The following is a 26688-nucleotide window of genomic DNA, read 5'->3' on the forward strand; positions in this document are numbered from 1 at the left end:
CGGCAGCAGGGGACTGGGCCCGGGTTATGTCAGAGTAGCTGAAAATATGCCATCACTTACCTGCAGCCCGAAGGTGGGTAAGACTGCGACGACATTTGGGAGCAGCAGTTGTCCTGGTGGCAGTAGCAGCAACAGAAGTGTGCTCAGCCGGCAGAAGCAGCACACAGCTGATACCAGTGTGAGCCGGGGAACCATGTGACTGGAGCAGGAGCGTTCCTATTGGACAGCCAGCTCCTCCCCAGCTGACCAATAGGAACACTCCTGCCACATGGTTCCCTGGCTCACACTGGTATCAGCTGTGTGCTGTATTCCTGCTGCTCCTGCTGGCTGAACAGACTTGTTGCTTCAACCAGGACCATTGCTACTGCTCCCAGATGTTGCTGCAGTATTCCTCACCCTGCAGGTAAGTGCTGTTCGAGTAACATTCATTTTGCCCAGATTTCAAAAGAAAAAAAAAGAAAAAATTAGGACCCGGTCCAACACTACAATAATCTTTAACTTTTTCACCCCAAAACCTTGACACGCGCACACACGTTGTCCTGCATGGGACAACTAGCCAGAACAAGGACAACGATTCAGAAATATCTTACTCAAATAAAAACCACACAATGTAAAGAACTCATGTTTAATGTTTGTTGGACAAATATTTATGCTACCAACACACAAGCACCGCCAACACCTTTGATTTTCTCCTCTGCTCTTCTGCTAAAGAATTTGGCTTTCACTATCACCGGCTGCTTGGGGAGTTTACCTTTTCCCAGTACTTTATAATAACCCTGTATAAAGGCAGGAAAAAAAAAAAAAAGTTAAAGAATTGTTCTCTTTATTGATATAAAAGTATAGCTAAGGACTGCAAATCCTATTCAGGCTAGTTTCAGTAATTTATAGTAAAATCTGTTAAACCATTCAGTGAAAGGTGTTGTAAAAGACCTCTCAATATTGACTGCGAACAAAATTAAAAATAAATGGAAATGTTACTATAATGCCAACTGGCTTATTACAATTAAACAGTCCGCTAACACCAAAACAATTTGAAAGGGTAAGTTGATACTTAATGTATGTTAACCATTTCTAATCACTTACTGCATGCACAGCATCAATGATTGGTGCAGGACCATCAAGGTTCTTTGCATGGTTAAGCCTTGTCTGCTCACTAACAAGAGTCCACAATTTGTCCAGGTTGATAGTAGGACAGAAATGCTGATTATTTTTGAGATGGTAATGTCTCATACCAACTTTTCCGAAGTAACCAGGGTGGCTGTAAAAATAGAAAAAGATCAAATTATGCTTGGATTACAAACAAAAAAGAAAACGGAGAGAGATCCAGCGCTACACGGATTTCAGGATAATGAATTTATTGTGCCACACGACGTTTCGACCAACAGGTCTTTTTCAAGTGACAAGGCATGATCTGCAACAGTATTTTTCTACGAGGTTCCATGCAGTTTTCAGGTCATTTGAAAAAAAATTGTACTGAACAGGAGTTTACAATGCGCCCAATTTCAGACACGCTATGAGAGAGGGATGGGGCACTGCAGAATTTCACAATCTGGTTCCTTAAATAAAAAACAAGCTAGAAACTACTGATCAGTCAAAACTGTGTAGTCTTGTAGAAGTGATGCAGTTCAAGTTCAGCCAACATGAAAAAAATTAAACATGATTAACATTGTATATGCCCACATAGGCATGTTTTCAGATAACAGTTGACATATCCAGAGGGCATAGGGGAAACAGCAGCCAATAAATGCAAAAATGTAACGCCCAACTATGGTACATTTCTATGCAAGGTTATCTCGAGTAAACATTTATGACAGGGTTTTCTTTTTGGAACATTGTATATTAGAAAATCAGAAATAAAAGTTTGAGGAATAAGGCAAATGATCAAAAGTAAAAGTTAAGAAAATAAAATAAATAATAATGCAAAAAAATGAGGTAGGATAAAATAAGGCCAGAGAGAAAAATGGAAACTGCATTAACAGAAAAAGACTGTTGCATAGGAAGTGGTGACAACAGAAAAAGCAGATGCATGGCGATAATTATCTGCCACAATAAAGTTCAGGACAGTTCAACTACTTTAACTTGTCTGATCTTCAACTGGAGATTTGTGTGTAAAATGCATGCAATTTAGTGGCACGCTAAAAGGGTGCATTCACCGCAAACTGCACATAATTCTTACAAACTTCAAAAAAACAATAAAAAAACAAAGAGAAAATGTTAACATACAATGTGTTTCAACTTTATACGCCACCAGCTTATTTTTCACTCCAGGATAGTTATACACCTCTCCCTGTCCTCCTCCAGGATCATTTAACACCCCTGATCTTGTTCCTTCCTTTCACCAAGTTCATGGAGATGAAAGTGTTCGTTAATTAGAAATGTTAACTATTTCAGAACATTTAATATGTCGTTTTGTTTAACTAAATTACATTCGAAATTACACATCATTGGAAAGACAAAAAAAAAAAGTGTTCAAATTAAGTTAAGTCTTTTGTATTGACTATATATGTATTGCAATAAATACAGCTAATCACATTCCTAACCAACCAAGATATATAGCTTATATTAAACCTAAGAAATTACTCAATCGATTACTAAAATAACCCTACTCCAAACAAAACTCTTACGATTTGCATTTCAGACTAGAAGATTAGAACAAGTGTTACTGAACCGGTGACTGGTTGAGCTACATTGGAAACCAACCAGTGAATAAAGATCAGTACTTTTCTCTTCGAGGACTTTAGCACACCAAGACAATTGATAGTGCCAGGACGTGACTCTAAGTCTCGGTAATCACTTTAGCATCTGAAATTGCTACGGGGGAAATTGTTTCAGGCTGTGGTAGCATAAAACCCACAGTACAGAGTAAACATTTATGACGGGGATTTATTTTTGTAACATTGTATATTAAAACGTCAGAAATAAAAGTTTGAGGAATAAAGCAAAAGATCAAAAGGAAATGTTAAAAAAAAAAAAAAAGGAGGTAGGATAATAAGGCCAGCTAGAAAGATGGAAACTGCAGTAACAGAAACAAAGACTGTTGCATAGGAAGTGGTGAGAACAGAAAAAGCAGGAGCATGGTAATAATTATCTGCAGCAGTAAAGTTCAGGACAGTTCAACTACTTTAACTTGTCTGATCTTCAACTGCAGATTTGTGTGTAAAATGCATGCAATTTACTGGCACTCTAAAAGAGAGCATTCACCGTAAACTGCACATAATTCTTACACCTCAAAAAAAAAAAATGTTAACATACAATGTGTTTCAACTTTATACGCCACCAGCTTATTTTTCACCAGTTGAATATTACAAATCATTGACCACCAAGTTCACTGTAGTAAAAATTATGTCCTCAGTAGCTAAATATTTTCAGTTAATCTGCTGTACACAATCATACAGTTTCGACTATAAAAACAATGACATTAATTAACGGAACACTCACTATTTATCAAAGTTGATTCTGTGGTGATGCATACCACCGGCATTACCACGGCCACCAGGATGCTTCCTGTGTTTGCCTAAAAGAGAACCAGTCCATTATACAATAAATATACAAATCAAATATCATTTAGAAGCTGGCGAGTTCATAAACCTTTTTACAACCATTTATTAAAGCTGCAGTTCAGTCTTTTTTTTCTATTAATTTTTTTACTTCAATAGTTTCATGTGGGCAATCTCTAATTACCTAAAGAACTGCATAGCTGCCGGTCAATTCGTTCTCCGTCTATTGATTGGCAAAGTTTGGCGAAATCTTTAAATATGGGGAATGTAAATCGCTGCTATAGGAACAAGCATGCTTGTTAAAATAGAATACAAGAAAATTGGTCTTTCAAAGTTGTTGTTTTTTAAAACAGAAACTGCTAAAAGTATTTTTTCTTACTACAGAACTGATTTATTAAAAAAAACAGACATGCTGGATATTGCCTGAACTGCAGGTTTAACACCAGGATATTAGCTTTGGCTTTGTTCAATTACTTAAGTTGTTAATAAAAATCTTGATCTGGTTAGTGCTTTGGAGACAGTTCCCACATGAAATATTTTTTAAAAAAAACATAAAGGTGTGCAGAGTGGAGTCATATCAAACTTGGATTAATTGGACTTTCAAAACATTTTTAGAGATACACAGCTTTAAAGCACAGCATGGGAATAAGATGCAAAGCCAGAGAAACCATTCATACATGTTTCAACCTTAATGTGGGAGGGACGGACGCACGGACACACACAGGTATGTACTGCCGACAATTATTCTAAAACAAACCTGGGGCAATCTCCAAAGAGACCCAGGTACATGCTGCAACATTTCTGCAGACAGACTAATGGCCCATCGGAATAACAGCAGGGGTCCCTGGCAGTCCCATTCAAAGTGAATGGGACTGCCAGGAACCATTGCTGTGTTAATCCGATGGGCCATTAGCCTCTGCAGAAATGTCACTGAAATGTACACAGCATGTAAACTGGCTAGTTTAAGGCAAGAATACTCATTGGCTCGTCTATATATCCGTGTGCAAGTGATTCTTGGAAATGACATGCAAATGAGCACACAATGTGCCACCTTTTGCCTGGAATATCCATTCACATGGAACCCATTTAAGCTGATGCATCGCCGTTCACACAGCTTTTAAGCACAGCATGGGACTAGCAAAGCAAGTACAAACTATTCAGACATGTTTCAACCTTGATGGGTATCAGTGTGAGGTTGGTTTATACTTGCCTTGAAATATGTCTAGGCTGGGTAGGTTTACCATATCACATTTTAAGTTATGGTTCCCAGAATCCCTTGCTGCAGTGGTAGCACTGTATGCTAGGTGATAATGGTTGAAAGGCAGGGTTGCAGAACCTGTCTAAGGCCCGGGCCATAGAGGGGGGGGGGGGGGAGCCGTGCTGCACAGCGCTGACGCTGAGGCTCGCCTGCTGAAGCTGTGCGATTCCATGCACATACAGGCGAGCCAGCGTGCGTGATAGGGATGCGGGGCAGCGACGTCGCTGGGCCAATCGCCCGCGACGCCCTGACGTCACGGCGCCGTGACGTTGACGCAGCTTCGCGATGATTTGGATGTTTTCAGCCGACAGCGCGCTGAAAAACAGCTTGGCGCTCGGCTGAAAACTCCATCTCGTCAGCACGCATTCGCGGACGCTCGCGTGAGCCCCCTCTCAAGGCATCCTCATTGAGGATGCAGGGGCTCAGCGCGGAGCATCCGCACGCCTCAGCGCGGCCTGTCCTTCTATGGACTCGGCCTAAGACATGCGATTGTGCTCACAAGTGATATTCTTTATTGGCTATATGCAGTGGTTGACAAATCACAAAAAAATCTACTCGCCACCTAGTACCAAACGTGTGCTGCTTGGGCCAATATTTACTCGCCCGGGGGTTAAATCCACTCGCCCGGGGCGAGCAAATGTATAGGTTTGTCGAACACTGGCTATATGCAACGGTGGAGGTTTTTGTTGCCTTTTCACCCACCATAACTTAAAATGTGATGATAGCGAGATATGAAAAAGGGAGAGGACGTGTTTACCAACAGCATAATGTCACTGAACAGGTGACTGACTGAATTATATGAACACAAGTCAGTGAATAAAGTTCAGTAATCTTTCTTCGACAACTGTAGCACACCAAGACAATTATTAGTGCCAGGATGTGACTCTAGTCTCGGAATTTAGGTCCGAAAAAGTGGGGGAGGAAAATTAAAACAAAAATTTGGCAGGAAATATGAAGGGAGAAGTGCAAAAAAAAAACAAAATAAACAGTTTGCCATTTTTGAAAAAAAAACTTAGGAGTAAAGGAAAGAGCAAAACTCATACTGACCATATTTGTGTTACTTAAATTTGCAGAACTTAAGATTTAGGTGGTTTGTTATTTTAAAGGATTTGAACCATGGTGGTCCTGTAGTTATAGGGACAGGTCGGTGTCCAAGATACTGAACTGATGAAGTTACATGTATTTCTAGTTTTTTAATAGCCATCCAGTAGGAAGCCACAGCCGCAGCTTCCTATTGGCAGCCATTTTGTTCCTGGAGTGAAATTTTAAACTTCAGCAGTAAGTATCTTGGGAACCAGGGGACCCACAGAAATGAACAAAGTGGCATTAGCTCAGGGGAGCCCCCTTCTCCAATGATTGAAGAAGTGACCTACAATAATATAAAACCTGGTTATCTAAAATGTTACCTCTGGCCTCCAACGCTGTGCTGTATATGTCTACTGTACTGTGGGAGGGGAGGAGTGTCAGTGGTCAGGCACAGCCCCCCCCCCCCCTCTTCTTGTCTGCATCTGAGCACTTAGGCTAAGGCCCCGCTCCCAGAGTCAGCGCACCTGCGCTGCTGACAGGCGGTGCGCTGAGATACACAGACCGCGATCTGCGGTCTGTAGGGAGCGGGAGGTGGGAGGTTTGATCGGGAGGTGGGCGGTTTGACAGGGAGGGGGGGCGTGGCTTGAGCGGAGGGACCCGCTACTCTCCCCCCCCTCCCTCCACGGACTCGGGCTGGAGCTGGAAGGTAAGTTTAAACACACACACGCAGGCACTCATTCATACACGCGCGCACACACACACACACACACACACAGGCAGGCACTCACGCACTCATACACACACACACACACAGACAGAGGCAGGCACTCGGGCACACACACACACAGACAGGCACTCACGCACTCAGACACATACACACACAGGCACTCACCTGCTTTCACTCCACACTCCTCCCCGCTCCCCGAAGCCTCTCCTCCTCCCGAAGCCTCCCCTCCCCATTGGCTCACAGCCACACACGTCACGCGTCAACGCTAGGAAACACCATTCTCTGGTGTCTCCAGCGGCTGACGCGCTACAGCGTGTAGTGCTCTGTGCAGCCAGGGGGGACCGGGACCGGCTCGCGAGGATTCCCCTGCTGGTGGGGAACTCGCGACCCGCAGCCCGCGCCAACGAGCGCAGCGGGACCGAGGCCTTAGGAAGAGTATCTGGCAGTTCAGATATGTACAGCAGCTGCAACAATCACATTTTCCCCTCCCAATCAGTAAGGACCAGAGGTTCAGAACTCTGCGAGTCTGTATAGCTGTCACTGTCTTGCCCCTCAAAAACTCCATTCCCATGCCCAACAAATCCCTTCAACTGAACCCCTCTTCACAAAACTGCCCCATTCACCTTGTGCTTAAACGGGCTCCTAAAAATCTGGACTGTACAAGTGACCTATTCTTATACGCAAGATTACATTTATATATAATCACTGCACGCAACCCACGGCTAGTTAATTAAATTAAGACTGTATTTAACGCCAAGTTTAATTTTTTCTTACCAATTCGGCCGTGGCCATGACTGACGTGCCCACGCAGTTTCCTGGTCTTCCTCAGTCTGGAAGGCTGTTAAAACAATCACAAATTAAAAGCCTAATAGAAAAAAGGTCAATGTACTTTAAATTAGATCTGCTGATATCTAAATATGTATATTTTTATATGGGCTGTATACACGAGTCAATGTTACAATGGTTATTATAGTAAAACCAAGGATACGGTTACTTTGAGTTTGTAATTGCAGTACAATATCACCATGTGTCAGCCGTGAAAGCCTTTGAGACTAGGACAAGCAGTTTTACCCTTTCAATGCCAGAGGGCGCTGCAAAACAATGCACGGAGGGGCCAGGCCCAAAAGCAATGTAAGTGTTAAACTGTAGCTTCAGTCTACTCCTTCATGAGTTATACGCCTCTCCCTATCCCTCCTCCAGGATCATTTTACACCCCTGATCTTGTGCCTTCCTTTCACAGGTTCATGGAGATGAAAGTGTTCGTTAATTAGAAATGTTAACTATTTCAGAACATTTAATATGTCGTTTTGTTTAACTAAATTACACACCATTGGAAAGACAAAAAAAAAAAAAAGTGTTCAAATTAAGTTAAGTCTTTTGTATTGACAGATAGGTATTGCAATAAATACAGCTACCACATTCCTAACCAACCAAGAGATAACTTATATTAAACCTAAGAAATTCCTCAATCGATTACTAAAATAATCATACTCCAAACAAAACTCTTCCGATTTGCATTTCAGACTAGTAGATTATAACAAGTGTTACTGAGCCGGTGACTGGTTGAGCTACATTGGAAACCAACCAGTGAATAAAGATCAGTACTTTCTCTTCGAGGACTTTAGCACACCAAGACAATTAATAGTGCCAGGACGTGACTCTAAGTCTCGGTAATCACTTTAGCATCTGAAATTGCTACGGGGGAAATTGTTTCAGGCTGTGGTAGCATAAAACCCACAGTACACCCTTGCTTAAAACCTGTATTTTTGTGAGAAATTTTAGTTTTGCGGCCATGTGACTTAATACACAGCTGGGTCTATTGATCTATATGCAAGCCCGGCAGAAGGCCCAACCACCAGATTTAGGCCCAAGTCACTTCTGCCGTAAACGCGGTTTATTTGGGAAGATGTACATCTATGTTTAAGTTAATAGGGATCAAATCTTGCCTAGCACGAGACAGGCATCGTCACCAGTGACCAGCTTAAACGTATTAATACCGGACTAACAATGAGGCCCGCTGAGCACGCGGCAGTACAGCCGACAGAAAGCGCAGTACCTGAACCAGCCAGTTCGAGACTCGCCACCGCAGCCCAAACAAACATCAACGCTTCATCTTTAACCTTCATGCCTCAAGAGACCGCTGCACTAATGTAACGTATTCACTGCAGCAATATCCCGGCCCTACCACCAACAATTAGCCACCCAACTTCCCACACCACGCTTCGTGCTACCTACCATGTCGGCGGCTGCACGGAAAAGAGGGATATATCGGAAATTCTCGCGAGAAAAAGAACCGGCGCCCTGCGTGTTATGAGCTCACTTCCGGTTTGAGGAAATCATGAAAACACACGTGTCACTTCCTCCTTTCCTGCGCGCGCCTCCCGAGATGGTACTGTATATAGTAGGTAGGAACAGAAGGTGAAGTGGCCCAATGCTCCATCAGCTGCGTTGGCTTTCACCGCTCATAGAGGCTACTGAATTGCTAGTGGTGTTCACAGGCACAGTGGTTGTATTAATTTCCCTTCGATGTGCTGAGGCTTTGGAGGTGAGCGGGGTCCTTGCTCCCATGAATTCAAGGCAGTGGTTCTCAAAGATTACTTGTTCTTTATGCACTTATTTCTCATTAGTTTTTTTTTTCTTCAGTAATAATCCCAGAAACACATTTCGGTACTTGCCAATATTACTAATATAGGTTAAATTGTTCCATTTGCTTTGAAAATAAAAATACAAACGGCTTGTCTCTAGAGTATACTCCCCTCACTCCTGGGATGTCTCCATTCGCCCCCTGCCAATGAATCCAATACAAAAGAACAGGGAACCTGGTTATGAGCACTAAATCACTGATATGATGAATGAAATAATTAAAACATTTATTGTCAACAAATGAATTAAAATAAGGGTATTAAAATCAACACTGTGTAATGACTATGATCGTTGTATAAGCACTGTGTAAATGCTCACAACCATGTACTAGTGTATATCAGATGACTAAGGCCTCTGCCAGGTAGGGAGCTGGCGCTCGTGCGCTGCGTCCTGCTCAGCTGGGTGATTCGTCCGGCTAGGTGCGTGCTCGTCTGGGGGCGCGGCCACGACGTTACGGAGCTGGGCGAACCGCTCACATGATGCGCTTGCGAGCGGCAAAATCAAATTTGCAAGCATCTAAGCGCCGAGCATGTGCAGGCGCTCGCTCACGCTGGCCACACACATTGCCTCAATGTGTTTCAGAGCGGCCAGCGTGAGCTCCCGCTCAGCGCCGCCGAGGCCTTAAATATACATATCCCACTCACAACAATGCCGAGAAAAACAGGCAAGTCCAATTTTGGCAAAAAGGTTGCTGATCTCTCCTCCGTTGCAGGGTGACGTCTGCAGATATGTTTCGATGCCGCCCATGCATTGTTGTGAGTAGGATTCTGGTTTTACCACCAGACCAGCAGCATCACGCTATTCTATTTGTGGAACTTTATTGTCCTTTTAATATATATTTTTAATAAATTAGCTTAACCGTTTGTTTAGCTGTTTTATTTGATATTTGTAATTTGTTGTTTATAGTTGTTTAGACTTTGTTTGTCTAGTTCTTGTGTGTAAGGCCGTGCCTATAGTGCCGTCGACGGGTGACGTCGCCATCAGCGAAAGTTATATTTCGCCGGGCGGCGGCGCGTAATTCCAGCAATTTGATTGGTTCAAGGGCCGTCACGTGACGTGACAGCCCTTGAAAAATCAAATTTTGTCGGCTACCTGTTTTCGCTCTGTCGCTTTGTCGCCGTCGCGCGCACTATTAGCACACGCGGCGGCAATGCTTTTGTTTTCAGGCGACATCGCATCGCCGGCACTATTAGCACGGCCTTAGTTCTGTGTTGTACATTTCTGTTTGTTGTTAATTGTTTTGTGTAAGCAGTATACACTATGATTTTCTTCTGTGTTTAAATCCCGCATATCATGAGACGCTTCTCTACGGATCCATTAAGCTTGTCCAGGGGTGCAAGATTGGACTTTGAAACAAGGTTCCCAATATTATCCATCAGTTCATTTGGACATTTATTGGCCATTTTCTAAGGCGCCGGTTCGTATTTGTTATTTGTACTATGTTCTGATCTCGTTTGGTCAGTTTTGGTATCAGGTGGCCTTGTCTCATATATATGAATTTTCCTTACACTATTGATTTATTTAATCACTAAAGGTCACATTAATTATTGTTTAATAGCAAAAGCACTTTCACCACCTTCTTTTTTTCTGTTGTTTCACCAAGAGTGCTCCACAGCTCTCCCAAAAATACGCACATCTGATTTTAAAAAGTACAGGATGTAAAAAAGTGATAGTACCGGCTAAATAAGTAAAGTTGGAGGGTATGGAAGTAGTGCACATCTCTTTTTGAAAGTAGGAATTCTGGAGAGAAAAAAATGCTTTTCTTAGTCTTTGAACAATTGGAAGCAGCGGGTTTCCCCAGAGCTGGACTGTGTTGTTTTCACATCTCTTGTTCCAGAGATAATGTCAGTTTTCTGTGCACATCCTAGTGAATTCAACGTGACAGCCACTGTGGACCAATAAGAAGCTGCAACCGTTGTGGCCTATTGGTATGTGGGTTCTGAGACATTTGGTGGCCATATTGTTTCCCTGGTAGAGAGCACTGGCACCAGTAAATATCTTGTGAACTGAGGCGTCCCCTGAGCTGAAGATAGCACAATTCAACTCCATGGGGCCCCCTGGTTCTAATCATGTAAGAAAGAAAAAGTTATGTGTATATGTGGATTGCTGCCTTGAACAATACTAAATAATCAATCTGATTTGTTAAATGAAAATGAAACCTGTTATTATGGGTTTTGAGCAGAACGGTCCTATGTAACGTCCATAGGGCCCAGAGCCGTCTTAAAGCAGCAGCCCAAGCTGCTTTATTTTTTTTTTTACATTTTACAATTTCCCTTTAATATGTGCATCAATAAAATCCACACAATGATAAGTAATTAACTAAATTGCCGATTAATCCGTTCTCCTGTGATCGATCGGTGAATATTCGGCTCGAGTGTTCACTAAATGGCTGTCAGTGCGACAGAAGAGGACCAATGATGGTAAGTTTTGTGGGGAAGATCATGTGACCAGGCAGCCACTAGATACAATTGGTGCACTGCTAGAGAGAGGGCAGGGCTTGTTTCAGGAGAGGAAGGGGATGTGACTTTGTAAATGCTTTCTATAGAAACAAAACATGTTTGTTACATTATAATACATTAAAAATGTCAGTTAGCTTTAAAAAAAATGCTACAAGTATTTTCTCATAGTACAGAACTGATTTATTTAAAAAAAACACATATAGGATATTGCTTGGACTGCAGCTTTAAGAATATTTGGGGCCCCGGACTATGTAAATTGGGGCTCCACTCACAAAGGTCACATTTAAATACAAATACAATATATTTTTATTGAACAACATTCAAAACTTTTATTGAAATTCTCCAAATATTACTACAAACAAACATTATCTACAATGTAGATTCTACATGTCTGTTTTTTTTTCTTAGCAAAGTCACAAATAACATCATAAAATAGGATTTTAAGAAGTATATCTGATTCTGTTGTCATCAAGGAAAGCATTCAATCTTGTTTGAAGCATGCAGCTGCAGAGCTATGGAACATTCCAGAAGATTATGTGCAGAACATTCTAGAACATATTTACAATTGAGCATATTTTCTACAGTACACCCCAGAAATATACCCCAAAAAGTAGGCCTAGCCTATATCCATGTGTAGGATAACAGATTTAGGCTTACTGTGCTTGGCCTACCTCACTTTTATTGTTTTAAAGATGTATCTACCGGTAGTTTTTTGTTGTGCGTTACTTTTTAAATACATTTCCGACAAATCAATTGAACAATTCCATATTTATTTTTAAAAAAATTTGAAACATCTGGGAATTTTTTTTTTTTTATAAAAAGTTAGGCTATATAAAATGAAAAGCAATATACTGTTTAATCACACCAAAAAATAAATAATTTAAAAAAAATGATAATGAAGTAACGTTTGCTGTGTTCAGTTATAACAACGAATTTTTTTAATTAAATTGTGGGCCATAGTATTTGTGGAGCCTTGAAAGGTCCGAAGCCTGGACTACAGCTCAGTCAGCCCATGCCTTAAGATGGCATTGCATGGGTCACAAAATAATAGTGCTTTATGCAGAGTTTGAATGGACAAAAATGTTACAATTTGAGTGTTTCAGTTCTTACAGGTATTTTGAGGAAGACTGAAGAATTGAAAGCTTGGTGTTAATGGCTTCAAGTAATGGCATTGCTAGGTAACCTAACATTGTATTGTATGTCTTTATTTATATAACGCTGTGACAGGACGGGGTAACAAGGCTATACAATAAAGGTCAAGCCTGCTTTGGTTACCCCTGCTCTGTGTATAAGGGTCCAAGAGAGTTAGCTCTTAGTCCCAGTAACATTGTATGATCACATTATACTGTCTGTAATAAAAACCATTTTTTGTGTTTTTCCCTTTACCAATCAAGCAGGGATTGCTATGGTATGAGTTTCAGGGTGGTGGGGGGGGGGTGGTTGCGGAGGAACCGTTGACATAATGGGCCTAGGAGGGTTGGGTCCAGAGTTGCTGGTTCCCCCATAAATGTGCCCGGCAATCATGAAGACAAAAAACCAGTGCACAACGCTCATGGTGTAGTAAATTAAGTGACAAAAAAAATTAAAAAAAGGTGATACGTATTCTGCGTACATCAAAAACAATCTTTAAAAGCATATCATATGACAAGACATATGTTACCAATGCTGGAACCGGATCACTTTGGACACTCATCAGCTGGTCTCACGATGAAGAAACTTCAATCGATATCTCTGTAGCAGGTAGCCCGACACAGATGGGCACAAGGAATCCTCTTCAGAGTGGGTAGTGATATAGTGTCTTTTCCAAAGAGTCTGACCTCCGTTGTACAAAGGCAGTTAGTTCTTAGCGTCAGAGATCCAGCTTTTAAGTCCTCACTACCATCTGTATTCCACCTAGCACTGTCACTACCAGATTGACTCGGTGAGTTACGTTAGGTAACGAAAAGAGGCAGATTTTAGGTAACAGTCCAGGTTAAAGGGTTAGTCAGGAGATACTCACACTTCAGCCCAAAGCTAAAGCCCAGATGATGCACAGCAGTGAGTAGTGACGCCACTGTGCAGGCGCCGCAATGTTGAAGCGCTAGCAACAGAATGAATCATAAACTCGTAAAGGACCCGCGCGGACCACAGACAGGGTGCTTGAAGCAGATAAGATGATCGGTAACGACAATAAAAACTCTCCTCCCCCTCTCTCCACCCCCCTCCTCGCAGGCTAAATGCAGAAAGTACAATTTAGCTGAACGTATCTCAACAATCCCAAGCTCCGCCCTAGTCTTGTTCCTCTCTACTTCCTCCCCCTCCCCCACCTCTTCCCTCACCCACCCCTCATCCGCCTTTCCTGCCCTCCCCTCGTCTTCCCTTGCCCATCCGCCACTAATCCCATCACCTCCCCCCCCCCACACCTTCATCCTGTTTCCCCCACCCCCCTGGTTCATCAGTCTCTCATGCCCCAGGCTCAGAAAATTCATGAAGTTCATACAGTTTCTTTTCAAGTTGAAGGTTTGCTGCTTCACAAACCTGTTATATGTTTGCTATGTGAGTTCGGAGGGTCATCTGCCCTTTATTTTGGCGGAAACCCATGCGAGGTGTCCGGGGATTTCTCCCAAGGGCAAAATTACCCGCATTCCTTATCCATGGTGATTAAGGCTTACACTTTAGGGCTTTGATCAAGCCCACTCTCTCTTTCTCTTCTCTTTCTCTACACCCCTCCCCCCACACCCACGGCAAAAATAATTGACACACCACGGCAGCTTCCTGGTAAAAAACGGACACAAATCAAGACTTCCACACTGGGAAAGTCCATATCTCCAATTCACCAAAAAAGCCCACGTCAAACATAACCTCTCTAAAAATAATATCCCTTTTTTTTTTACATTCTTTATTTATTATCCACATTTTTATAACAGTGAACATACAACACAATATAATACACTACAAAACTGTACGTTACAGTACAATACAATACAACAAAAATTATATTATACATATATAGATTATTACATGATAAATACAAACAATCACGAGACAAAAAAAACAAAATTCGATTAAAATGAAATCTGAAAACAAGAGTCAATCCAGTGTTTAATAAACCTATTTATCCCTATTATTCCCATTTTGGCAGATGATTCCTCTCACATCTTTTCATAATATTCTATTACCAGTTCCATCCTCATAACCTCCCATACTCTCGATTCCCATTGTCCCATAGTGGGTGCATCCAGTTTTTTCCAGTTGGCAGCGATAGTACATCTTGCTGCATTCAGCATATGTATTAATAGAGATTTCCTAATTATGTGCTCCTTGACCCCTTCTCTGTTTAGCAATAAAATACTCAGATCTTTTGTGATTTTAATCTTGGTAATGTTAAAAATCTGCTCCACTATCCCATCCCAAAAACACTTTATTTTCTTACACTTCCACCAAATATGAAGCATTGAACCCACCTCCCCACACCCTCCAGCACTTATCAGACGTTCCTGGATAGCATTCGTTCAATTTTTGTGGTGTATAGTACCACCTGTATATTATCTTATATACATTTTCCAATATATTCGTCGACATCGAGGAAGAGCTGGCATTACTCCACATTTGTGTCCATTCGAGTGCAGAGTATTCCTTACCCAATTCCTTTTCCCAAGCTAATACAAATCCTGGCTTAGATTCAGCTTTGATTTCCAATATAGTTCTGTAGATATACGATATATTGTGTCTCCTTGCACCAAACAATACCAGCATTGTTTCAAAAGAATTCAAACTCAACTTCTTTTTTTAATTTTTTTTGGTGTTCATATAGTGAAAAATGTGCATACATTGCCATCTTTCCCCTTCTTTAAAATCAAACTGTTCCTGAAAATATTTAAAACTTCTAATTTCTCCTATGTCCATCAAATCTCCTAGTCTAATTAGACCCACTCGGCTCCACTTTTTAAATATTCTAGAGCCTGGGGGAAAATCGGAGTTCCCACATGTTGGAGTGAGAGGGGATGGGAACGTATAAACTCTCATCTTTGGATATTTCATCCCATGCACATAGAGCTGCATAGTAGGGTGTTCATAAAGATCTTTAGGTCGATCTATCTTCCTGAGCCATGGAACCTCATTTGTGTTTATGTTTTTGAAGTAATTGTTTTCAATTTCCACCCAAAGTTTATTTTTAGTACAATGATACCATTCAAAAAGAGCATTCACCTGTGTAGCAAGATAATACTTGTTGATATTCGGCAGACCAAGTCCACCTTGCGATTTATGCCTTTGCAGTGTTTTAATATTAGTCCTTGACTTTTTAAATTCCCAAATAAATGTATTAATTTTACTTTGGAGCATGTTAATATATTGCTTAGGGACTTTCACGGGGATAGTTTGGAACAGATACATAAGTCTTGGCTGGATATTCCTTTTAATACAGTTAACTGAACCTATCCACGAGATAATATTTTTATTCCATATTTTTAAATAATTTTCTATTACTTTTGCTAATGGGGTGTAATTGGCCTGGAACAAATCCTCTACTCTTGGCATTAAATTTGACCCAAATATTTGATACTTCTATTCCTCCATTCGAAAGGGAAATTTTCTTTTACTTGGGCCGCCAACTCTGCTGACAGATTTATATTGAGAGCCTCTGTTTTTGTTAGATTGATTTTAAAATTAGATGCTAAACTATATCTACCCAGAACACTCATTTTGGGGCTCATGCAGAGAGCATAGATAAGGAAATAGCGCCATCTTCTGGTGAAAAAACTAGCCAGAAATCCTTAAACTCGGGAGAAAATGGCGCGATTTTTAAAAGTGCTCTGAAAATTTTTCAGAGCTGTAAAACTCGCCAAACTCGTGGCGAGAACCTGAAACTCGCCATGCTAATATAGCATGGTATTCCAGAAGCTCCGAATCGCTGGAACACGCCAATATGTGCATTAGTATGGCGAGTTTCAAATAGCCAGGAAAAGTTGGCAATTTGCAGTTTTTTGCCGAAATGAGTTAACGACGTTCTCTGCATAACACCTTCACTAACGGCAAATCTGTGGCTATTTTACAGCCATTTTAAACTTTTTTAACGTTCCTCTCTGCATAAGCCCCTTTATTTGGTAATGAGACCAGTGGGTTAGTTATTATCAGAAGAATATCATCTGCGTATACTGCGATCTTATATTCTTTCTCACCTATTTTAACTCCCATAATATCTGGATAATTCCTTTTTGATTCTGCTAACGGCTCCATTATTAGGGCAAAAATCAATGGGGACAACGGGCACCCCTGTCTCGTACCATTAAGTATGTTAAATGAGTTCGAGACCGGTCCATTTACCTTGACTTTTGCAGATGGGTTACTATATAGTGCCTTTACATACTGTCTAAACATGTCACCCGTTCCTATACGCTCCAGCATCTTAAACTTAAAATTCCACTGCACTCTATCAAATGCCTTTTCTGTGTCTATAGACAGTATCATAGTTGGAGTCTGTTTTATTAACCTGATCCAATATATTTATAATTCACCTAGTGTTATCTTTGGTTTCTTTTTTTGGTATAAATCGCTTTGATCCCTCTTTACCAGTTCCGGAAGATATTCGTTAAGTCTATTTGCTAATATTTTGGCGAGAATTTTGACGTCTACATTTAAGAGCGATATTGGGCGGTAACTTGTACAATTTAGCTTGTCCTTGCCTGGTTTAGGGATAATTGTTATATGAGCTTCTGACATATACTGGGACAGGTTTCCCGTATCTCTCAATATATTAAACATACTTTGAATATATACTTTGAAGGAGTTGGCAAAGGTCTTATAATATATATGCGGCAAACCATCAGGTCCTGGACTTTTTGCATTGGGCAGATCTTTCTATCTCCTCCCACGCATCTAATTTAGCTCTCGTCTCGGGTGTGATTGTTTTAGTTTGAATATCTTTCATAATTATTTCTATATCTTCCTCTATATGCTCCCTTTTCCTATTCTGCATAGCTTCTATATTATATAACTTTTCGTAGAATAGCCTGAACTCCTCTAATAACTTTTGGGTCCTGTGACACTACTCCATCCTGTTTCCGAATTTTACTGAAATTAAATTGGCTCTGTTTCTGTTTTAGCTGGTTGGCCAGCAATCTTGTTACCTTTCTCATAATACTTATGTTTAAGCCAAATCAGCGACTTTTCTATTTTTTGAGTTGCTAACAAATTAAAATTTCCTCTGGCTGTTATTAGTTCTGCTAGTATCTCCTTATCAGCTGCCCTCTTATGTTTTATTTCTAGGTCTTGGATTAGTTTGCTTATTTCTAAATTTATTTTTCTCTTACTCTTTTCCTAAGAGAGGCTTGTTGAATAAATACTCCTCTTATAACACTTTTATGGCCTCCCACAATATTGCCGGGGACACATTTCCTACATTATTTTCTGCAAAATAGTTTTTAAGAGCATGCTCAATTACTAATACCACATTATTTTTCAGTAAAGACTCATTCAGTCTCCATGTCCACTCACCTTTCTGCGTAAAGCCCACCTCTAAATCAATTTCTAAAATTACTGGTGCGTGATCTGACCACGTAATATTGCCAATATTATCTTTCCTTATTTTACTCACATTAATTTGATCTATAAAAAAATAATCTATCCTGGAATAGCTATCATGTGGGTGTGAGTAATATGTATAATCCTGCCCTGACGGATTTAAAACTCTCCAGGCATCGACCAATGCCTGCTGGTCCAACATTTTGTTTATAAATTTTGTCTGCTTTTTACTCATTTTTGTATATTGTTTGGAGGTGTCTAACACCGGATTTAGTGCCACATTAAAATCTCCGCAAGATATAGAGCTCCTTCTCTAAATACATTAATTATTGATAGTACTTTCTCTAAAAACTCTACCTGTCCCACATTGGGGGCGTATATATTTGCCAGAGTGACCTTCTTCCCCTTTATTTTTCCTTTAATCATAATATATCTACCTTCTAAGTCCTTCTTATTGGTGATATCCTGCAACTCAAAATGTTTGCTAAGCAGAATTCCCACCCCATTTTTCTGATCTGTTGATGAGCTATCATGGAATCATGGAACTCTTTTGCAATGGAAATGGGGTTAGAGGTTAGAAGGCCAGATTTCTGTCTAATAGAATGTATTTCATTACTGGATCACTTATTTTGCATTGCTCCTAGCATCGAGTCAGGCTTATTGACTTTATAAAAAAAAATTGTGTTTCAACCATTTTAGTGATTGTTCCACACGAGATGCCAGGAAGAAATTGAGTTCCGCGTTAGTGTCATTCAGTCTCTGGAGGACCGAGACTGAATTATCCCTCTTATGCTGTATTGAGAGCGAGTACATTTTTTTCTTAAGAGCATTGATTTTATCTGTTCTCTCTTTCTCCCCACATCCAAACATACCAGGCGACCTTGAAAGCTTGCTTTGTGGGCTTCCCAAAGAATCTTCTTAGACGCAACAGATCCTACGTTGGTATCAAAGAAGAACGCCAATTCCTCAGCTACTTTTGATTGAATTCCTGAGTAAACCCTCATTTAGTCTTCAATGTGCCCCTCTCATGGCCAGGTTAAGCTGAGTGCAATTTATTTCTATCGGTGCATGGTTTGACCATATTATATACTGTATTTTGGTTTTGTTAATCTTATTTATGATAGCGGCCGACACAAAGAGATAGTCAATCCTTGCATAGAATTGGTGAGGGGCAGAGTAAAAGGTGAAGTCCCTTTGGGTTGGGTTATAGTCTCGATAATCATCTACAAGGTTTAAAGCTCTCAGAACTGATAGGAGGGATTTTTGAAGTGAAACTTCTGTGCTGGCACCTACCAAAATTTTGCTTGCAGTAAATCGCCTTCATGGTGACGGATGTAATGAAACGGAAGGGACGTCACTGCTTGCAGAAAAGGCCGTCGGCGACATCACTGTTGGCAGCTCGCAGAGGCCTCCCGCACTCCGGTTATCCCCCACGCGCCTGCGCAGATGTCGCCGGCTCGGCGCGCCTGCACAATAGGCGCTAGCTCGGTGCGCCTGCGCAGTAGCCACTGGTGCCCCGCGCCTGCGCAGAAGCAGCATCATACGGTACTTCTGAAAGTCCACTCACGGAGACACAGACACAGAGACACACACACACACAGAGACACACACACACACAAGGAATTCACAGTTACTATAAATATAGAAGTGCAAATAGCTAAAACGGGATGTGTGCCGCGCACGTGTGTTCTAAGTCAAACTTCTTTGCATTTTGGCAATGAAATTGTGTTTTGATTTTTAATTAAAAATATAAGGGGAAACAGGGAATGAACCCTGAATAACTGGTGCTACAAACTAGGTTGATAATGTGGGTCTGTAGAAAAGAGAGTTGATCACCGCAGCAACAGGTTAAATACTAGTATGTCCATAAATCCACCTCCATGATAAGCCGATTAAAACCTGGATGGGGGGCTGAATAGCACGACTGGTAGAGGTACAGAGGAGCCCTATCGAAACAGAGCCCCAGGGTAAATCACGAATCCAGTTACTGCTGGCCTCACCTGCATCCGGTGTATCGGAGGATCAATCAGCCGGCAAATATCATATCATAACATCTGAAGAAACTGCCGGGTGCTGCTGAAGGGAAACTGCATGGTGTTCCTGTATGCTGGTATCGGTGGCGTGCTCCTGCTCGTGGTAAGTACAAAAAGTGGTGAAAGAACTCGGCGGTCACTGCTCCTCTGAAAGAACTCCAACCAAGCGCATAAAAAATAAAAAACTTTATTCAATCAAAATCTTTTGATTGAATAAAGTTTTTTATTTTTTATGCGCTTGGTTGGAGTTCTTTCAGAGGAGCAGTGACCGCCGAGTTCTTTCACCACTTAATTAAAAATATCACCATCACAAATACAATTTCTGTGACAAAACAGTGACAAAAGACAAAGTAGTTTCACTTAAAATGCGCATTCTCGGCACACTTTTTTAATCTAAATTCCTACGATTAGGCATATCTATGACTAGGAGATTTGATCGATCCAGGCTAGGGTTTATTGTCAGGTTAAGGTCTCTCCCTACAATTACATTACCTTTTGCCACATTGTTTAGGGTGTTGAAAAGGGTACCTAGGAATTAAGCATGTTCATTCATTTGGTGCATATGTATTAGCTATTGTTATTTCCTTTCCGAATCAAGAACGTATCAAAATCAGAAATCTGTCCTCCTTGTCTGATTAAATTGTATTGGTATAAATGGTGTTTGGCAATTGAAGAAAATAGCTACCCTGCATTTCTTAGCCTGGGCCCAGGAATTAAAATTTTGTTGGAATTGTTTATAAAAGTATTTCGGAGATACTGAGTTTTTTAAATGCATTTCCTGTACTAGAATTAAGTCTCCTTTCATTCTTTTATAATCAAGTCATCTTTTATTAGGGCTGTTGAAGCCTTTTACAATGTGAGATATTATATTTAATGACAGGAGATTTGGGGAGACTGCTTGTGGATACAGAAGACATAACCGTAAAAGGGGACTAGAGTAAAGATTCTGACAATCAAGTTGAATCAGCTTGAGTACGGGAGTGCCTTCCCTGTGGTGGACTGTAGAGGGGACTGGAATGGAGAGGAGAGGGGGTTGAGGGAGAAGAAAAAGAAGGGCAACCTTGGGAGTTATGTGCCCATTGTTTGTGTGCCTTTGGTACCAAAAAGGGGAAAAAAGGGACAAAAGGGAAAACCAAGGTACTTGTGTAGGAGAGCCATGCTCTGCACTTCTACTTGTGGGCAGACATGTTCAACATCCGAAGTTAGCGGTCCAACCAGTGACCTGTAACCCCTGGATTATGAAGACTTATACAACATCAACATATCAGATATAAAACATAACTTTATATCTTTGAAAAGACAACATCTGAACCTGAACAATAAGAGTGACTTGCATTTTTCACCACAGGTGTAACAGAGACAGGGAAAGCCCTCCCAGAGACCAAAACAGGTGAGAAAGACTGCTAACATTACCCCAGATCCCTGGGGGAGCACCACCAGCCACCTCAAGACCTCCCAACACGCTTTGCCTAGGCCGGAGTCCATAAGGACATTCTCTTATAACTAGCGGCCTGGTATTTCTGCGTCACATCATGTGGGTAGACAGAAACAGAGCATAACATTTTATAACATACTATAATTAGCTAGTAGGAAAAAGCTAAAGGAACCCTATAAATTCTCATGACTCGTGAATATATAAACTTGGACTCTCCCAGGACGGATCTGGCACCAAAACCAGCCATCTCCTTGTCACGGGAGACCAGGCAATTACACCTTTAAACCGAGATCATTCATTGAGCAAAACCAAGGAGTAAAACAAATTGTCATTTATTCCATTGAACCAGACGTACACACAGTGGATTACAATTATACAGAGGGATTATACACTTACTGGGGGATCTGGGCTAAAAAACTAACCTTCCCTAACTCAGGTCCTTAAAAAAAACAAAGTCTTTGGTTGAACGGGATGTACCCACAAAAGTCCTGGAACTCAACTTGGCATGCGTTACCAGATACCACCGCTGTATCTGCTCAGGAGATGCTAAAATCCCATGACTGGGAGATAGTACCAGACATCCTGGTACTCTTTTCGGCTTATACTGTAGTTCCAGCCGCGACCGCTACGTTCTATTCTGAGAACTTGGCCCCGAAAAGTGGGACTTAGAAAATTTCTCGCCTTCAAATTTCTGAAGCCGGCTCTCATCTATTTCTCTCAGATCATCTTTTGGTCAATTCAAATCTGCCGCTGCTGTCTTGGCGCTTAGAATCTCAAGACCTTATTGGCTGCTAGGTTTCTTATAGGATTTTCAGTCCCATTCACAAACCGCTACAGCCAATCAGCGCTTTGGAATTTTCCTACCAGCCTATCACAGATGTGCCGGTACTCTGAAGCTGGGCGGGCACTGATTTCAATTCTGCTAAGGGGCATTCACCAACCTGGCACCTCTGCCACTTAGCATATTGAACCCCCCATTGTTCCAGGCTCCTCAGAGTCTGGGGATGGACAAATGGTTGCCGGATAGCCCTTATTAATGTCAGGTCGTGGGTACTTGAGAACCCAAGTGACTTGAATCGGCGCTGAATCACCCACAACAATATAAAAGTGGGGAAACAAAATGTTACATATAAAAACACTGAAAAAATGATGTGAAACCAAAAAAATACTTCTCAACCTTCCAAGGAATATGCAAAGATTCCCTACAGAAGCAGTCTTGGTCCGGGGTGGGAAGGGAGCGATGATTTCGGGAACACACCAGAAATAAAAAAAAAAACAATAATGGTGCAGTATATTCACACATCATGGACGTGGGTACTTGACTGTAACTCCGGTACTCCACCCGCCCTAACACCTTGGCATCTCTGAGACTTTTAAGTCCAGGATCCGACAAGACACAGTGGCACCAAGCCTGGTGGCCATCTGGTCTCTCGGAACCACGGACTTGGAAATTCCCCAGATCATATACAGGGCATATACATATACTCTGTTATACACCATGTTCATAAAAATCATACAAAATTCTTCTAAGTCCCTAATCCCCTAGGATCTACTGAAAAGACGTGCACGTTCATTTTCAGAGCTCCAGACCTTCCTATAAGAAGTTTTAATAAAAGTTGCTTCAAATAATGCTTCGGTTCATTTTTAGGGTTGCTTCAATTGTACCAAAGCTGGACTTAGAAATAATTTTACTCTCGCAACCTTATACATAGTTGGAGATACCCCGAACCCCTATACCGGGTCCGGTGGTTTGGGCATATACCGTGGGGTTCTCCCCCTAAGCCAGGGACCCCTGATTATACCCAGGATATACAAATCCCTATGCCCCTTTTAAACTCACTGGTCTGTGCTGAAGCAGGGACTCCTGGTGGTGAGCTGCAAGAACGTTTTCAGGGTAGGATTTTGACCAGAGCCTTGGGCTTCAAGGTTTTCGAGAATCTGACCTGATTCCTGACTACCTTTTTGAGGTAGCCAGTAACGCTGGCACCCCGCTACATAGCCACAATCTGAAAAGACTTTCTTTGCAAAACCAATCCTGAACCTCATAGCCTAGTAATCTCTGCTTGCTGGCACTCCTGGAAAGGCAAAAACACAAACATTCTTTATTGTTACATATTTTCATACCATGAAAATGGTAGTACATACACGACAGCCAGGTCCAAGGGCTGACACTCTAGGACCCCACCACGTGACTCAGGGGCAACCGAGGGCTTGACCTTTATTAGTGAGCCTGGTTACCCCCTCACTGTCACACTCCCCCCCAGATCAACAGATACAAATACAGTCGGAGGAGTCTTACTCTTAGTAGGACCTGCTAAACTTACATGCCGGGGGGGCCTTCCCTAATATCACAGCCGTAGTGTCTGGGTACCAGGTGGTGCTGCCCAGAGGGAAAATGGGAGTCTTTTTTCAGGCAGTAAAGCAGAACTGACACCCCAATAAGGAAACACGTGACTCTCACCCGGGGAACAAGCCTCTTAGGCTATGGCCCTGACAGGTATGTTTAGTCACCGTTCTCATCACCGGACCCAGCCAGGACTGTCTCACCCTCCTCGGCGATCCTGGTTCCTAAGTCTGGGCGGGAGGCTCCAAACCAAGCCTTGAAGAATTCCGGGCTGTTCCCGGGGGACCTTCATGAAAAGTTGCACCATCTTTAATCACCACCAGGCAAAACGGGTAGGGCCAGCGATACTTTATCTCACTTCCCTCAATTTGGTCGTGATCGATGCATGTTCCTTTTTCTGGCCAGAGTGGTGGGTGATAAAATCCTGGAAGACCTGCAACGGGATGTTCTCAAAAGATATCTCGACATTTCCTCTGGTTGCCGAGATAAAAGCTTCCGTAAAAATTTTTATCTTAAAAATAATTAAAATCTGATAATTATGTTCTGCAGGTACTCCGAAGCAGGAGACTTGAGGTGCAGTGCTCAATGGCAGCAAACTATCTGCAGGTCTTCCTCAGTGTGATCCAGTAGCAATTGCATGCGCCATTTGGAGCTAAATACCTCTGCAATAGATTCCTGGATGACCCTGATTCTCACGTTGTTTCTTCTTTCCTGGTTTTTGGAGTCCTCCTGTCTCTCAGTTATATCCTGTGTGATTTCCAGGAGAGCATTCTGGATTTCAGACTGTAGTATGATCTTCAGGTCTCCATATACAGTGACGGCCGCCCTGAATCTAAATCGGCTAGATCCGCGGCTCTCAGATAATCTCGGTCAGATGCGTTTTTTTTTTTTTTAGTCTGGAGTGAATTGCGTTATTTTAGCGCTCGTGATATTAGCATTTTATTCTCGCTGTCTGCAATACTGCAATGCCGTGTAAAAACTCAGGGGGGCATTTGCGAGCTGTTGTCTTGGAAGTCTAATACCTTCGCGGTTCAACCTACGTCAGTACACAGTCTGTGTGTGCGGGCACAGTAATTGTAAATTTGCATATTTAAAGTACAGGGAAAAGGGAGACCAAAAAGCGCATCAGCACAAACGGAGCAGGAAGAAACCAGGACAAAAAAATGATTAAAAGGGCACTTTAATGTGGCAAAAGACCCATCCAATGCATTTCGAACGTCGCAGCGTTCTTTTTCAATCCTTGCTGCGCCTGCGTGTAATCCTCTTTGAGATGTGAGCTAGCTGATTACTGCGCATGACTTACCCAACCCCCCCCCCCCAACCCTTTGAGGCTTTGTTTACGGTAATGCTTTGGAAAATCCCTTCTCGAATTTGAAATGTAAATCTGATTTGCACAGCATTGTGAGAATTGAGAGTAAAAAAAAACATTAACTGATTCATGTTGTTTTGTCATTCATTCTTTTTCTTTGGTGTACTGTGGGTGTGGGGGGGTTGTCAATGATTATGATTAGCAGGAATATAAATAAATATACTGTACTGTATATACTGTATAGAAGACACATACTGTATGTACTGTAATACATGTAGAATAAATGCATACTTTTTATTTTTTCGGGTTTATTATACAGTATACTGTATATAAAAAAGTATTGTATTCTGTACGGTCGGAAAACATCAGCATACTGTTTCAGGTATTCTATCCTAATCAATAACAGGATAATCAATATTCTATCCTAATCGATATCCTAATCTATCCGAATCTACTAAACTGTAGACTCCGGTACGTGGTTTTTTACCTACCGTCGATGTGATGACACGCATATGCTTTTCAAGAAGGTTCCAATGCGCATGCACCTAGCGTTCCACCAATTGTTCAGTATCTGCAGTACAGTACTGTAGAAGCCGCTCAGCAAATGATATTGCTTACAGGAGAATCGCTTGACTTTTGAATCGCACCGATATTGATATTGTCAAAATAAAAAAAACACAGAAAATAATACTGCAACAATACTCACCATAGAATTTCCCAATCAGCTGGCGCCGGGCCACTGCCAGTCCAGTATTCTTGATCATACACGTTGACAGGTGACAGCGGGACTACTACACCTGTAGTCAGCTGATGAGGCTGGAAATCGCTTAGGTACATGCAAGCTTGCTCCAAACTGCACGCGAAATCCGGCTCAGCCTGCAGTGTGTACTGTGGGTGTGGGGGGGTTGTCAATGATTATGATTAGCAGGAATATAAATAAATATACTGTACTGTATATACTGTATAGAAGACACATACTGTATGTACTGTAATACATGTAGAATAAATGCATACTTTTTATTTTTTCAGGTTTATTATACAGTATACTGTATATAAAAAAGTTTTGTATTCTGTACGGTCGGAAAACATCAGCATACTGTTTCAGGTATTCTATCCTAATCAATAACAACGGCCACTAAACTGTAGACTCCGGTACGTGGTTTTTTAAATCCGATTCAGCAATGTGCAGGCAGTGTTACACAAAGCGATATTATCCACCGAAATCCCTCCATTAGCCGTTTTCTTTTCTGAGGAAAAACAAAAAGAAAAGTTTTACTGTAATGGTCAGTCCCCTAAAGAAGTTCCCAGTCAGTCCCACCAATAATTTTCTCGGGGGGCGTCTCCTGTTCACATGCGCATGCGCCTACCGTCGATGTGATGACACGCATATGCGTTTCAAGAAGGTTCCAATGCGCATGCACCTAGCGTTCCACCAATTGTTCAGTATCTGCAGTAC

The 26688-nt window shown here is 41.6% G+C and overlaps 1 protein-coding gene, 1 long non-coding RNA gene and 3 other non-coding genes across 6 annotated transcripts in view; all 5 read right to left on the minus strand.

The window, feature by feature from the left end:
* Positions 1 to 611: 611 nt before the first annotated feature.
* The window catches only part of RPL27A (ribosomal protein L27a), a 240408-nt gene continuing 214331 nt past the window's right edge, over positions 612 to 26688 (minus strand). The window contains exons 1-5 of one of the 2 annotated variants that reach the window (XM_075604296.1): positions 8744 to 8833; positions 7283 to 7346; positions 3439 to 3514; positions 1084 to 1258; positions 612 to 776 (exon numbers count right to left, since the gene is read on the minus strand). In XM_075604296.1, coding sequence (XP_075460411.1) covers positions 648 to 776; positions 1084 to 1258; positions 3439 to 3514; positions 7283 to 7346; positions 8744 to 8746 — 447 coding nt within the window. In that variant the 5' untranslated portion in view covers positions 8747 to 8833 and the 3' untranslated portion in view covers positions 612 to 647. Of the gene's footprint in view, positions 777 to 1083; positions 1259 to 3438; positions 3515 to 7282; positions 7347 to 8743; positions 8834 to 26688 lie in introns of those variants that run through there. The other variant, XM_075604297.1, reaches the window with a different exon arrangement.
* On the minus strand, positions 2655 to 2788 carry LOC142498199 (small nucleolar RNA SNORA3/SNORA45 family). Its single transcript, XR_012802383.1, has one exon. It is a non-coding gene; the product is annotated as a small nucleolar RNA SNORA3/SNORA45 family (small nucleolar RNA).
* LOC142497044 (uncharacterized) lies at positions 3895 to 7273 on the minus strand. Its single transcript, XR_012802167.1, has 2 exons — positions 6934 to 7273; positions 3895 to 6270 (listed from the first exon to the last, which is right to left on the minus strand). It is a non-coding gene; the product is annotated as an uncharacterized LOC142497044 (long non-coding RNA).
* Positions 5521 to 5651, minus strand: LOC142498200 (small nucleolar RNA SNORA3/SNORA45 family). The gene has a single exon (XR_012802384.1). It is a non-coding gene; the product is annotated as a small nucleolar RNA SNORA3/SNORA45 family (small nucleolar RNA).
* LOC142498198 (small nucleolar RNA SNORA3/SNORA45 family) lies at positions 8048 to 8180 on the minus strand. Its single transcript, XR_012802382.1, has one exon. It is a non-coding gene; the product is annotated as a small nucleolar RNA SNORA3/SNORA45 family (small nucleolar RNA).

This window comes from Ascaphus truei, chromosome 6 (genome assembly GCF_040206685.1).
Source record: "Ascaphus truei isolate aAscTru1 chromosome 6, aAscTru1.hap1, whole genome shotgun sequence".
In the NCBI taxonomy this organism is placed as follows: Eukaryota; Metazoa; Chordata; class Amphibia; order Anura; family Ascaphidae; genus Ascaphus; species Ascaphus truei.